Below are 15,651 nucleotides of genomic sequence, written 5' to 3'. Positions count from 1 at the left end.
TAACAACTTTCCACTTCACTAGAAGTTGGAATGGAGCCCGTCTACAACCTTCCTAAGTGAAGTGCTGGGGATGACGAGATATGCGCTGAACACTTTAGTGTAGATCAAAGGACTTGTAATTAGCAGGCCAGTGGCACCAGACAGACCAACTGTTGACTGAAGGAAGTGTGAGCGCGAAGTACAAAACAGTGGTACAGGAGAGACGTATATTACAAGCCACATGTACTCTACATCTCTACACAATTTGCAGAAAACGAGGTTAAAAAAAAAAAATTGGGTGGCGGGGATGAGAAGATGGAAGTCATTTTCCTCTGCGCATTTCTCGGAAATTGCGATTCCATCAAAAACACAACAAAAGGTCTGCGTTTTCTTGAAACTCACATCTTTTATCAAGAAAATAAAAATTGATTCCTGTTCGTCCCAATCAAAAATCTCTGGCCCAAGTAAGCTTGTACGCACGCACACATGATCGATAGTCTGGAGACGATTTTGCAATCTTAAATAAGCTTCTGAAGGAATTCTCGCACATCATCAGAACGAACAAGTGACTGACCTCAAGAGAAAATTTTTTAGGAGGTGCATACATGACCACTTTTAGCGAAGAACACATTTTGATTCAGATTAAACATAACCGGAATACACTTACGTGATTTCAATGGCGAACATTACAGGGATCGAAGAACAGCTACTGATGGAAGGGCTCTAGCTTGGTTTCTATCCCGTATTCGATTATTGATAATGTGCTTTGCTGAGTATGCAGTCTCATCGAACACATCCCACCCACCACTTTCAGGTGACGCAATAAATTCGTATGTGTTTAGAGTTAGACGGATGCGCGAGTCTGTAAGGTGGTTCGGCAGCCAATGTGTCGGCCCGATGGCGTAACGGTTAGACCGTTAGAGCCTGTCACCAATACAGTGAGAGTTGGCTGTCCTGAGTTCGGGTCTCGGGCACACTACTTTTTTCTTTGCATGTGGTATCCGTTTACAGGACTGACTGCCTTGCTGTGATATAGCCTTAGCTGCTGGCTCTGCATAAAATGCCATTCCCCCCAGGCTCCACCCTCGGTAGCCAATGCAAGATAATGAGCACCGGGTATCGTGGGCTATCACTTTGGACGCTCAATTCGTTTTCATCATGTGGTGCAAGTTAAAAACGGGCTAATTTGCTTTACTCACTAATTGGGCATAAGACACTAGATACATCCACCTTATAACTGCCTCCAAGGATTCTTTTATGCTGTACTAAATGTATTGTAAATGCACACTTCTATAATGTATTAAACAGTGTGCCATTTAAATAAGCGATGCTACCCCCTTTGACCACTCAAAGCGAACAAGTAAGCAGAGAACGAAATTAGAACTAAGACAAGAAAGTGCTCTGACAAGGCGTAAAGTTACTTAGAGAATGTTGTAGCTTGTTTTGTCTTTTTTTTAAAAATAATACCTTGGGAAGTATACATGTATATGTTTTGTACAGAATACATTCTCCGCTGCACCGGAAAGACATCCTGCAAATCTAACGTACTTCCGGTTTTCCAGAGATTCTCGTCTGCTATTGCCGGTTAGCTGATTGTAGACGGTTGTGTAACGAAGGTTTTATTGCAATGGCTGTAGACGAATCCCGTTATCACACGAACAGCTTTAAAGATTACAACGGAGAAAAGCTCCTTGGAGAAGATAAAAAGGTGTTAATCGTATTTTAATCTCGTACTATATTGATCGCATGCAGACTCAGTCTTTACTCTTTGTTCGAGTGAAACCGTGAAATGATCATTGCATCAACATAGCAGTATAATATTCACCAGTCTTATATTTTTGTCGTAAAACATTTAAATCGACCTTTGATCATTAATGAAGGTGTAGAGGGGTTATAGTCCTCCCCCTCCCAGCAATTAAAATGAAAGCACTATAGTCGTGAAAATCGGATATCAATAGTGTTATCAGAAACCATGTTTTGAGTTTCACAGCAAGGTTATAAATAAAATTTTTATTTCATTTTAGTTAAGAACACTTTAGTGTCTTTAAATGATTCCTGTCATTAAGGTGTTTCATTTCTTTTCTACAAGCTTATAGGCAGTGTTGCAGAACGATTAAAGGAAACAATTGGGAGACTATTACTACATTTTGAAGGAGTAGGGTTGTGCCAGGAGAATACCTCAGGTCGCCCAAACTTTTCAGTATATACTGGAACTAGTGGTAAGTATATGTAAGTTATTGATGTAGGCTTATGTGCAAATAGGAATTTAGATTTTGTCTTCTAGTGTTATTATAAATTAATGTCTAAATTTCATTTACATAGAAGAAAACATTTTTTTTCTAGGTTATGCATTTTTGTTTGTCCACCTGCATAATTCCAAAAGATGGGGAGACAGCAGTGATACAGAGGATACATACTTACAGAAAGCCTTGGAACACCTCAGAGAACCACTTGCACACCCACAGGGTCGCAAGCACACATTTCTCTGTGGTGATGCTGGACCTTTGGCACTAGGGGCTTATGTTTATAGCAAACTTGGTGATGAGCGAAGTGCTGCACAGTGCATATCAAGGTAATTAACCTTCTGATATTGCAATCCATGTTTAAGAGCAGCTTAAGGCAGAGAAAAGGTATGTGTGTGTATGTTTGCCTGGTTTCCATGGGTTTAGAAGAAATATAGTAAAATGCAATGTACCGATTCTTATTTTACATTTGTTGTATTTATCAACAGCTATAATTTTATCTACAGTAATGGAGTCATTGCTACTTATCCTTGCAATGATTATTATTCACTGGAGTTTGATGCAGCTTTCAGGACTATACAAGCTGGCACATACACATACATGCTGGCACATACACATGAAAACATACACAAACATAGGCTGTGAGATTAAAAGCTGTCAGTATTATCACAGATCTGTCTTGCCTGCTACCTCACCATTTCTAAATGCTAGCCTCTAGCTGAAGATTAGCAAGAAAAGTGTTTTAATTAAGTCCCTCTTATCAAGTGCAATAGAACTTTTGAACAGACCTGGCAAATAAACCTTCAGTTTTCTTATCTGTAACACAAAACACTAATTATGGTGTGCCTCTGATAATTATGGGTGAATAGTTTTGTTATAGTTTATTAGTTATTGGAGCTCCCAATAGAGAAAAAGATGTACTGTAATACCAATTCTAGAATGAAAAATAGTCTGGAATATTAACTACCTGGTTCTGTTCCATACCCCAGATGAATGTGAAATGTAGCTTTCACTACCTGTAAACTCCTCAGTAAGTCTTGCCAATTTTATTAAAGAATTTTCTCATTCTTCTTTTTCTTCACTTTGAATTTAGACTGGAGTCAATGCACATCAATGTTATTCGAGATCAGACTCTTCCAGATGAGCATCTGTATGGACGGGCAGGTTACCTGTCAGCCTTACTTTTTGTTCAGCATCATCTTGGTATGGACAAAGTAGACAGGGAAGTCATTATTAAGGTACTGGTTGCTTGTTAAAAATGATTATATTTGACAGCTTCAAGACTGATCATAAGCAATATGTTATATTAGTTTTTAAAAAACCTCAATGTTAAGAGTATACTTCCTAGGGTTTGCTTTGTTTCAAAATGGTTTAGAATCATAAGCAAATTTTTGGATTCACTGTAAAGCTTCCTGTTATAATCTTACGCATTCTGAAAATAATGCTTCTCTTTTTTCTCACTCACCCCTCCGCTCTGCAACTCTTTCTCCTGATGCTATTTATGGCAAAAATAAAAAAAGGCCCCTTCCCCTTTAAACTATTGTAAAACTGCTGAATAAGTAAATGGACCCAATTTTCCAACATGATACTTCATTATTTAACTCCTATGAATAGATATATGAAAGCATTCTGGTATTTGTCCTTATCCTGATAAGTCTAAACATTTTCAAGAATTGTTTGCTTAACTGTTGATGAAAATACCAGCATGAAAGAATTTTCAAACTGTATTTTTTGTTGAAGGTGACAAAAGCTTTACTCGATTCTGGTCAGTCTATGGCAGCACAGCAGCGGGGCTGTCCACCACTCATGTATGAATGGCATGAAAAAAAGTACCTTGGTGCAGCACATGGACTTGCTGGCATCTTGTATACACTTCTTCTAGTAAGGCAGATCATCACATTTGGCTCTATATGTTCGTCCAGATTTATGTTGAATGCATTAAGTTCTAAATATGTTTATTTTATGTATGGTTTTCCCTTCAGACATTTTCTGAAAAGAATTTATTAAAAATTGTTATGATGTACAATCCTGTTGCTGATTGATGCAGTTTATATAGAAAAATTTATATTGGCTTGGCCTTGGGTGTTTTATTTTTTTTTCCTGCTTCTTGATGTTGAGAGATTGTGACAATTTCAGAGAGAGAGAAATGATATTGGCAGTCGAGATGTCTTATTTGACAAAACAGGTAAAGTACCCAGAGGTCCGGCCTCAGATAGAGAATACCGTGAAGGCTTGTGTAGACTACATGCTGACTCTTCAGTATCCGTCAGGAAACTTTCCATCTTCAGTTGGCAGTATTGTTCATGATCGACTTGTTCAGTGGTGCCATGGTGCTCCAGGGTGGGTCTACATGTTTGTTACTGCTTACAAGGTAAGCATCACAAGGGTCATGTTGGTGGGTACAAAAGACTTATTTTAATTTCTTAGCTCCTTAAATTAAATGCAGGCATTGAAAAGTGTGAAGCTCTTAGTCATTGAAACCAGTAATCCACATTTAACAAAAAAAACAAACCAAAAACCAAAATGGTAAAAGTATATTTCTATTGTTATAAATATTGGTGTTGGTGTGTGTATTCTGTAGACATATAATGACAAGAAGTACCTCCAAGCAGCAGAGCAGTGCTGTGATGTGGTATGGCAACGTGGTTTGCTGAAGAAGGGCTTAGGTCTTTGTCATGGGGCAGCAGGCAATGCCTATTCTTTTCTTGCACTGTTCCGCCTCACACAGAACCAGAAACACTTGTACCGGGCATGCAAGGTGAGCATTTTCTGGTATATGATATCAAAAGGGAAATAATGATGTGAAAAATGAAACAGTTAAGAAAATCAAACCGATTTGCGCCTCTGACTCTAAGTCAGGATATAATTTTACACACATTTTCCTGGACCAGTTATGAAACAAGATGGTTTTCCAAAATAGCCCCTAGAGGTTCATATCTATTTAATTTGTATAGTTATATGTGTTCTCATTTCAGTTTGCAGAATGGTGTTGTGATTATGGAAGGCATCAGTCCTTTACACCCGACCATCCATTTTCATTGTTTGAAGGTAATTATATTATTTTTACTGTTTGTAAGTAATGATTGTCAGCTGCTTACACCTGAGCATTTCACAGCAAGTCTTCAATGGGAAAACAGATAGCCATATGGTTAAAGCATTGGCATCCAAACCCAGAGGTGTGCCTGTTTAATACCCTTGCAGCGCAGCAAACTTACCACAATCATCCTAGCTGTTGGGAGTGACTCCACCACAGAGGGTTGGTAAAGGTAAGGCACTGAGAGAGAGATGTACACCACCCTCACACAAAACTGGCCCTGAGAATATTCTGCAGTTTTGTTACTTTTGTATTTAATGGATTATAAAGTAATAAATTTAATAAAATGTAAAACTAAATTTATCAGTTAAGATCAGTTGCTTTAAAAACATTTTATGCACAAACTGTTTACGTTTATTGTGGGGTAGGGGAGGAAGGAAGGAAGAGAAAGAGAATGTCAAAATTTTATGCCAGTATACAGCCAAATCAAACTATCTCTTCTGATCTCATACTAGGGATTGCTGGGACTATCTACTTTCTTGTGGACATGCTGGATCCTCTAAATGCAAGATTTCCTGCTTATGAATACTGAATATCAGAAGAAATATTTTTCATAAATATGCAACAAGATATTCCAAAATTGTTCATTTAATATATTTTATCATTACAACTTTTAATTTACATCTGCCCAGGTTTATGTACCATCTAAGGACAATTATCTTTGAAAGCATCTTTTACTGCAAAATGTCTGTGTAATTCAAGACAAAGGCAATGATTGTAAGTCTATTGGAAATGGCTTTGTGTACACATATGTATGTGTGCATGCATGAATCTTGCTCATTAAGTTTCACCTTTTGAGGTTATTGCTGAAGTTCAACTGTTATTGTATTTTGAGGCTTTTGTGAAATTGTTATAAAGTTATTTTAGTACCAGGTAAGAACCATGTGAACTAAACATTTTGAAAGCAAATGGTATGCCTTTATTATTCAGTATATATGTTAGGTAGAAAGTTCTCATCAGCTGTGGGGATGGTCCAGTGGTACAACGGTTAGTGCCTCTTACCAATAAAGGTTGGCTGTCATGGGTTCAGCTCTCATCTCAGGCATACTGTTCTTTCTCTGCATGTGGTGCCTATTTACAGGGATGGCTGCTTTGGTTGGATATGGCCTAAGTTGCTGGCTCCATGTAAAACACCAATTCTCTCCCCACCCCAAACTCATCAGCTGTAGTGTACTTAATATGATGATCAAGTTTAAAAAAAAATATTTGTTATACATAAGATAATCTTTGCACAGTATTTGTGACTTTGTATTTCAAACACACATTGTGCTTTTATTTAATAGTAGTTGTGCACAATTTATGTGGTGTCATGCTTAATTTGCATATAATGCACTAGATTCTGAATAGATCATTTTTGTTTTTGTGGCCTGACTATTCTTAAACTAATATTAACAATTTATCAACAGTTTTCAAAGAAACTACTTAGCAAAACGGAATTCGTATTTATAAAAAACTGCACCTTGTCAATAAAATTGTAATATGGATAGGTGTTACTATGTTTTCTTGATCTGCACAGATTGTGATCTGTAGAGCACCCTCCTCCGTCCCACTGCTGATCGCAGCTATTCATAAAAAATGTATTTCTGCTTTTGGCTTCGTCATCTATATGTCAAGAGATCAGTGCAAACAGTGTGACCGACATATCTTCTCCGGCTTATTTCAGAATCTCTAGTCATTCTTTTGCAGCTAAATGTTCATAAGCCATATGTTCCAGAATGTGTTTAGTGATACAAGATAGTGCTGAAGAGGTAGCTATATCTGATTTTTCAGTTTCCTTATTTGTACAAAGGATGCTTAAAGAAATCTCTATTGTCATAGCATTCACTGGATTCAGTATCTTGACTAATAATCAAATTGTCTTTTGCAAAAGCTCTTCTGTTAACATTTTTTACCATGAACATATATGCATTTTAGGTGCATTGTTTATTGTGTTTATGAAATAAATGTCAGTATGTGTGAAATATTTCAGAGTTCATTGCTGTTTTAAGATTTAGGTGTGATTTTCAAATTATGATTGCATGTACAACAAACATCTTAATATTGGGTAATGTTTGTGTGTTTTTCTTAATGGTTTGCATGCTACTTGAAAATGTAGCCTTAGGACCACTTTGATATCGCGGTGGTTCCCTCTCACAATGGGTGTGAACATAAATTCTAAAGGATCGTGTGTAAGACCAAAGTAAAAAAAAAAAAAAATTATAGGTTTAGAACATTCGCTGTTAAAATGCGCAACGTATACCCCCCACCCCAACCCCCAAAAAAAGAAAAAAAATGTATTCTTCTTAGATCACAAAGTAGCCTGAGATGCAGTGACGCCAAAATCAAAAGGCATGAACCTGACTCCTAAAGGACCTCCAGGTGTAAGAATCTGCATGGAAGAGCGATGACTAAAGGTAGAGGGTGGAAGTGGGGCACCCTGAGAAGGAGGGAGGGGGTGAATCGGTGTTTTACGCCGAGCCAGCAACGTAGGATATATCATGGCATGGCAGCCAACCGTGTAAACTGAGGCCACATGGAGAAAGAACAGCGTCCCCGAGACGAGAGCTGAACCCAGGATGATACAAGATGGGTGTATTGGTGACAAGCGCTAACCTTTGCGCCACCGGGTACCCTGAGAAGATGTGTCCGCCATAGTCATAGTGTTTTCGTCTTGTTTGCAAATAGTTACCAACAAAATTTGAAAAGCAGCTTGTGTCATCGTGTTAAAGTCGACTCATGGCTATAGCTGAATTGATTCTTGTACGTGGTCGGATCCACTCCTGGTCACGGATAAACGGACTAACGCGCGGAGTGACCGCGTACTGCTGGCGATTTCCCGAACGACGCCGTGCAACAGTTAAAGGGAAGCTACTTGTCGAAAGGGAAACAATCGGCATAGAACATGAAAGTCGTTGTTTTGCTGGTGAAACGATGAGCAACCGACGCGAATTTTCTAACCCATATCCAGATTATCATGGCGAAAAATTGCTGGACGATGCTGGCAAGGTAACTTTCCGAGTTGAAGTTTGCATTTTTTTTTCTTTCAGCATTAACCACGATTTTGCTTCGCCATCCGTTGTGCAGATACGGCAGTTGGCACAGTCCTGCGCATTTGTATTTATCGGTGTGTAATTGCAAAAATAAAATTTAAATTTGCAGAAGTTACAAAAGGCACAAATATTAATATCTTCGATCAGAGTAAAGACATGTTTAGTCCTATTTTCTTTCAGATGGATGAAGCCTTTGCGGAGAAAGTGCGTTGTAGCATCCAGGATCTGATGACTAGACTACAAGGGGGCATTCGGCAAACAATTAAGAAAGATGATTACTCAATATATACTGGCCAGACTGGTGAGAAAACATTGTAATGGTTGTAATATTTTTAACCCTCTAAATCTCTATAAAGATTCAAAGCGCATACAACTACAATAAGTACTAAGCACAGAATATATGATACAAACACCAGTCCTCTAGTAAATTAAACTTTATCCAAAGCTTTGCAGAAAGTTCGTCTGAAACTTATAATTAAGATTGAAAAATTCCTAAATGCACATAATTTATGTATGCACACTTCACATTTACTTTAAAGAGTTGAAGATTTAAAAGAATTTTCTGGGAGCATATCTAAGTTGAAACCCAAGTCATAAAAAGTTTACCAAATTTTCATCATAATGCAGTTTTTGTTTTGCAGTTTCTTGTTTGCATGAGTTAAGAAAGTGTGTAATGTGTTCAGATTTGTTCTTGCGGATCCTAAGCAACTTCCACTTAATTGCAGGAAGAGTACATGCCTTCAGTCTTGTTAGGATAGCTGATATGCATTGATCTCGTGCCAAGCATCATATGCCCTAATAAAAATGATAAGCACAAATCTTGTCTGAAATAATACACCTAGAAATAGTAATAGAAATAACACAGTTAGTTTTGCTGACTTAAAGTGCATTTTGATTGACTTATTTTTCTCAGTTGTTTTCACTCAAATGTTAAAAATATTCTATTTCCAAAATGTTTACCTTTCAATTTATTCTTCTTACATTCCTTCTGCATTTTTCTTCCTTGCATCAAAGAACACTAAAAGTAATTTTTTAAAGTCTGTTATTCTTGATCTTTAATAAAAGCGATTTTTTTTATTTAGTTATATTTGTAATCTACCATTTGTAAAAAAGCAAAATGCATGTGAATTAAAACTGATGTGCATGCAAAGACACTAATTCACTAAGCATGAGGTGATGGCCTCATCTAAACTGCATAGAAGTCTATTATAATCCAGTTATGGATTTCCTGTACTGAAGTAGTCCTGTAACCTTTTTATTGTTGGCTGTGAGGTGTTACAGACATTACTTTTGGGCCAACTCTTTTGTGAGGGTGGTGTCCTTCTATTTTTTCTTTCCTCACTGCCTTATCTTGCCTAACCCTTCACAGAGTCATATACCCATTCCACAGCTGTGTTTCACATGTCTTGAAAGAGCTGTTTTATGTGTATCTGGGTTTAGCTGTTGTTGTTATCCACTTCCAAACCAAGAATAATTTTAAAAAGTCAAGATTGAAAAAAATATTTAGAATGGCTTATGTGAAAAGCTGCAAAACTGGTGATATTTATTCTTCTTCAGGGTTTGCATTGTTGTTCCTACAACTTTATGAAAAGTTTGGCCATGCAGAGGAACGTCAGCACTTTCTTGAAACAGCAGCTGTATATTTGAAACCAGCTTTGAAGCATTTGAAATCTGGTGTACATTCCTTCTTGTGTGGAGATGCTGGTGTGCTGGCTGTGGCAGCTGTAGTTCATGCAAAGCTTGGTGATTCCAAAACAAGCAAAGAATGTGTAGAGAGGTAGGATGTAAAGAAATTTGGTTGTTAATGTGTCCATGTGTAAAGATTTGTTGTTCTTTTCTAATGGAATCGTTTGCAATATATGTTCATCAATACATCAGAAACGCTTGTGCAAGTATCTGGAAAGGAGCTGAAAAATGCTGACAAAGATAAAGTAGTGCTTACAAACAAAAGCCTTATTTAGGGACATATTCTCATCTACACTATCCAATTTTACGAGAACATTCTGATCTTGAGCAGATTTGAAAATGGCATTCATTTTATTTGCAGACTGGAGTCATTGCAGGAACATGTCTGCAAGGATCGAAAAATGCCTAATGAACACTTGTATGGGCGAGCTGGCTACCTTGCAGCTGTAATGTTTGTGCAGAAACATCTTGGTGCTGACAGTATCAAGAAAGAAGTCATCGTCAGTGTAGGTTGTGGGATGGGGTTCTCTTCACAACAGTGGCATATGTGGGGGCAACATTCTTGTCTAGAGGAAGAGCTTAGGAAAAAGCTCAGATTAAATTTAGCACACTTAACTTATTAGTCAACATGCAAAGAAATCGTGATAGCAATATAGCCACATTTTTTTTTTTTTTTGCTCTGGGCTTCTTCAGTTTTGCGTTTGTTTTTGGTGGATGGGTTGAGCTGTTGATGACTTGTTTAGTTTGTGATATTGAATGTGGATGACTGGGTGCTGAGGAGAAGGTGTTGTATTTATAGAAATTATTATTAAAATTTGTGTTTTGTAAGTGTTAAATATGTCAACGGTGTTATTTTCACAAGCCCCAAATCTTTGCTCTTTCTTAACATGTTAATTGATTTGCTGTAAGCATAAGCAAATATTTTAACTGACATTGGTGACTGGGCAACATGAGGGGATAAGTTACTTGGTACGCCACTGCTTAACACTTTCTCATGAAATAATTTAGCTCTCTGATCTTAAAAGAGACGTTCCTCATGTTTTAGCCATTTGTTTTCTTTTCATATGAATTTCTGTTAAGGATTTTGGAGAATAATCATTAGTGTTAACTGGCACCATTTCACGATTTCATTGTCTGTTGTTATTTAGTATTTTTGGAGGGGGGCTGGGGGAGGGAGTGTGGGGTAAGGAGATAAGAATATGCAGAGAAAGGTATTGGCTACCCTTAATCCTATCATTTACATTTTTGAAAAAGTGGATGTTTGAAGTCTAGTCTGTTTCTCTAAGAGTTTCATGGTATTTGTTTTTGCTTTTAGGCATATGAAATATGGAAGTGCATGGCTGCAATCACTGTGCTAGTTTATTTTTATTTTTAACTTACTTTTCTTTGTAATCAGAAAATACAGTTACGGACCAAGCATTCATGAAGGAGGCCATTTGAATTTTTTTAGGTGACGAAAGCAATACTCTATTCTGGCAAGACATTGTCACAAAAGGAGAAATGGCAGCATCCACTGATGTACTCATGGTATGACCAGTACTATTTGGGAGCAGCACATGGCTTGGCTGGCATTTTCTACACACTGCTTTTGGTAAGCTTACAATTGCATTGCAATAACATTTACATTAATTGGAACTGCACAAAAGATGGCCTTTGCAGATAGTTAATAAATTTCACTTTAGAACTACATCAAAGAAAGTGTAAACATTGTTTTGGAAGTTTTGATTTAAAAATGTAGATGATCTACAAGAAATAAAGGGGGAGACAATGGATGAATCAGGAAACAATGGGCTTGTGGATGGAACTTTCAGTATAGAATGAACTGATGGACTGAGAGAAACAGCATATTTTATTCAGAGATGTCTTACCATTTCTGATTCATTTCAAAAGGTTAAAGAACCAGAAGTTCGGCCGCACATTGAATCACTGGTGCAGCCATGCATAGACTTCATGCTTTCTCTTCGATTCCCGTCAGGCAACTATCCAGCTGTTGTAGGTGACAGCGATGATCGCCTGGTGCACTGGTGCCATGGGGCGCCAGGCTGGGTAGCCATGTTTGCTCTAGCCTACCAGGCAAGGATGTTTTCATTTGTTACAAAGCCAAAGTCACATATTTATTTAATTATTTTAAATAAAGGTTTTCAAGAAGAAAGTTTGCTAGTACAGAGTATGCTTTTTCATACTTATCATGCTGTAGACTCTATTGGATGATTTTGCTAAGTTGCGCTTAGCATGTTCATTTTATATTTATTTTAGAATTGCTGAAGATCTAAACTGATACATAGAAACTCCCTTTCTTGTATGGTTATATAAATGGTTGTACAGCTTCCTCTGGTTCTAAAAAACTGCTACTATAGCATGATAAATGCAGACTTTCAGTATCTGAATAATCCAAAATGTTGTTCTCTGTTTGGTGTTTATTGCTGGCAGTGTTGTGATTGGTGTACTAGCATGATGTATCACACTGTTCATGGCGTTCATTGATCACAGGTGCTAATCACATACTTTGTTACCGGAGAAATAATGAATAGATGGGCCGAATGGAGAGGATGAAATTTACATATTTTTCTTAATCACCTTGCTTCTGTTTTTTGAGGTGGTGTGAAATATTTGATAGTGGTGGTGGTGGGCATTTTGATGATGGGAAAGGGATTATTTGACTATATCGTCACATAGATTTTAGCTGTTCATTAAATATTTGGCTTAATTGCTTTATGTCTTCATTTATTTGATTTTACTTCTGGCAGTGTCATTCTGTAAGCGGCCCGGTGGCGCAACGGTTAGCGCTGTTAGCGCCTGTCACCAATACAGTGAAGGTTGGCTGCCCTGAGTTCATTTCTCGTCTCGGGCATGCTGTTCTTTCTCTGCACGTGGCACCTGTTTATAGGGCTGGCTGCTCTCCGCCAATGACGGTCCCAAGCCCGGCTGAAAAAGTAGGAGGGTTGGGCGTGGGGCCAGCACCCCCACCCCGTAAAAACATATCCTTGCTACTAAAACATCGACAACAGTAAACTGGCGTCGATGGCCTATGCACCAGGAGGTGCGAAGGGCAATAATAATAATAATATAAGTGTCATTCTGTGTCAGAAAGTTGTGTGTGTATGTTTTCTTTTTAATAAGTGCAAACTGCATGCTGTAAAAATTGGCATAAATATGTTTTCAGACTTACAAGAAAAAGGAGTACCTAGATGCAGCAGAGGAATGTGGTAATGTAGTATGGAAACGTGGTTTGCTGAAGAAAGGTTATGGCCTTTGTCATGGAGCAGCAGGCAATGCCTATGCCTTCCTTACACTGTTCCATCTCACACATGACAAGAAATACTTGTATAGGGCCTGCAAGGTCTGTAAGAATACGTAAAGTATGGTTCTTTGGGGGGTGTGATGTCAGTAATTTTCAAATAATTCCACAACCATTGGTTAGTGAGAGAGTATTCATCATCAGTACTTGGCACTCTTGAGGGGCCTTTACTATCATTTACTGCTTTGTTCTGTTAGCATTTATAACTTCCTTCTGAGATTCAAACATTTTCTTTGTGTGCATTTAAAATAACTTTTTATAGTTTCATCAAACAAGGGCTTCTGTATGATACTTTACTGTTATTTTTGAAGTTGAAGAATAGTACTGTTTATTGTTAGAATTCGTTGATTGCACGGAACATGACTGTATCTTTTGACATTCTGCTGGTAGTTTGCAGAGTGGTGTTTTGATTATGGAAAACATGGCTGTAGAATACCAGATACTCCCTTCTCAATGTTTGAAGGTAAGATAGCTTCTTGGAAGTAGCTGTGCATTTCATCTTCATTTTGAAAGGACTATTCTTAATGACAAAAAGACCAAATATAAAAGCAAATTACTTCTTATGCTTCTCCTGCTTAAATAGACATTTGTCCAGCTCAGAAGAACACAAACCTTTCTGGTTGTTAAATGCCAAGCTCTGACATTTCTGACATTCAAACTGGTTATAAACGTTGGAGCATTTTTATTTTTTTCATTTCTTTTTAATAAAATATGTGATTTAACCAGCGAAAATGAGCTGCCTAAATGTGATATCGACATATAAAGTGCATTAATCTGTGTGAAAAAATTATAGTTAGCACTACATCCAGTAGCCAGAGCTATTAATACTGGCATTTAATTGTTCATTGTGTTAATGATATTTAACAGTAAAACTAACAAGCTTATAATTACTTTCACTGTAGTGACTGTGAAAGGGAAGGACACAAAGAGCAAGAGATAGTGTGGGTATTAGAGTGAGTACTGCTAAGTTACTAATAGTGTCTTAAGGAATATGAATAAATTTCACTTTGTTTTTTGTACAGGCATGGCTGGGACAATTTACTTCTTGGTAGATCTGCTAGACCCAATGAGTGCCCGGTTCCCTTGTTTTGAGTACTGAAACAAAGGGCTGAATTTTTGTTTTATTTTGACTGTCTCGTAAAATTTACGGTTACTCTTACACTGTGAGAGAGAGAGTAATGTGTCCGTGTCAATGTTTCTCTGTTTTGTGTAAGTAATAATTGAATTTATATGTAAAGGGCATTATCCCATATGGATAAAAGTACAAAAGACTACAAACAGACAGCTAACAATATAAGAATTATAAGCATATTTTGTGTATGGGTCATGGAGATGCTGGATGAGTATTGCCATCAGAATAACTTGGTTGCACTTAATGTTTGCACATCCCTAGATGCATTCATTTGCCATCGCGATGTTTTTAATTATAACATGAATTACAAATAAAAGTTTTAGAGATGAATTTGGTGTTCACTGTATACTTCATCAAGCACTTGGAGTACAATCTCTCTGCAATGCTTTTGTTAATCTTTCAACATCTCCATCTGTCTCGTTTCTTTCTTGTCATCACATCAGGAGAAGCAAGGTGACGATATGGCAGATTGTTTTTCACAAAAATTACACCAATCCGTGCAATACTTTCACTTATCAGCTCCAACATCATCTTCCTTTGGTGTGTAGAAGATTTGGACACTTATGGAATTACAACAGTTACAATTTGTTTTACTAGTAAAACCGTTCACTGTAACATTTTATTTTCAAGCGTCTTATAATGCTTTACACTGCTGACGATACAGCGGCTAACGCTCACCGCAAGCATAAAATTAGAACAAGACACTTTTATTCAGCTATGTGTGTACCAATAGGAAATCATCTTTTCTGAGGTAATTTACTAAAACTAACATCAGAGGGAGATGCACGTCCGCAAGCATCTACATACCTAGTATGATGAGAATTTTAGGTCAGATACCAACAGCTTCTAGCAGCGAGAGTGAAGGGCTGATAAGCTTGGACAAACGTACGACAGACAGGTTCTGTGTGTTAAAACGCTTTTGGCTTATTGACTCTGAACGATGAACGTTTGCATTGCAAAAGCAGATGAAGAACTGGCGTACTTTGCCAAAATGTCTTTTTCCATTAAGCTGATACACTCACTCGCCCATTCTTCGCACCCACAGAGCCGTATACCCAGCTGCAGCATCTAAGCCAGATCCCCAGTCCTTCCTCCTCCTCCTCATACTCTCTCACTTGGCTCTTTCTCGCACTGCTGTCACTATCTCGCTTTATACAAGTGCGTGGACCATCTCTCTAACACACCCACTC

At 37.6% G+C, this 15,651-nt stretch overlaps 2 protein-coding genes across 2 annotated transcripts; both read left to right on the top strand.

Annotated features, from left to right (window-relative positions):
* The first annotated feature begins 723 nt into the window (after positions 1-723).
* On the top strand, positions 724-7,279 carry LOC112564581 (lanC-like protein 1). Its single transcript, XM_025239501.1, has 10 exons — positions 724-793; positions 1,542-1,687; positions 2,069-2,198; positions 2,323-2,551; positions 3,316-3,460; positions 3,963-4,103; positions 4,408-4,593; positions 4,804-4,980; positions 5,198-5,270; positions 5,772-7,279. The coding sequence occupies exons 1-10, from the start codon at positions 739-741 to the stop codon at positions 5,846-5,848; spliced, it is 1,359 nt and encodes a 452-aa protein (XP_025095286.1). The 5' UTR covers positions 724-738; the 3' UTR covers positions 5,849-7,279.
* Positions 7,280-7,945: 666 nt separating this feature from the next.
* LOC112564580 (lanC-like protein 1) lies at positions 7,946-14,791 on the top strand. Its single transcript, XM_025239500.1, has 9 exons — positions 7,946-8,301; positions 8,526-8,646; positions 9,903-10,122; positions 10,393-10,537; positions 11,482-11,622; positions 11,922-12,104; positions 13,195-13,371; positions 13,720-13,792; positions 14,352-14,791. Exons 1-9 carry the CDS (start codon positions 8,032-8,034, stop codon positions 14,426-14,428), a joined length of 1,407 nt encoding a protein of 468 aa, XP_025095285.1. The 5' UTR covers positions 7,946-8,031; the 3' UTR covers positions 14,429-14,791.
* The last annotated feature ends 860 nt before the right edge of the window (positions 14,792-15,651 follow it).

The sequence above is a fragment of the Pomacea canaliculata genome, linkage group LG5 (genome assembly GCF_003073045.1).
Source record: "Pomacea canaliculata isolate SZHN2017 linkage group LG5, ASM307304v1, whole genome shotgun sequence".
In the NCBI taxonomy this organism is placed as follows: Eukaryota; Metazoa; Mollusca; class Gastropoda; order Architaenioglossa; family Ampullariidae; genus Pomacea; species Pomacea canaliculata.
This window is presented reverse-complemented; position numbering and strand designations above follow the sequence as displayed.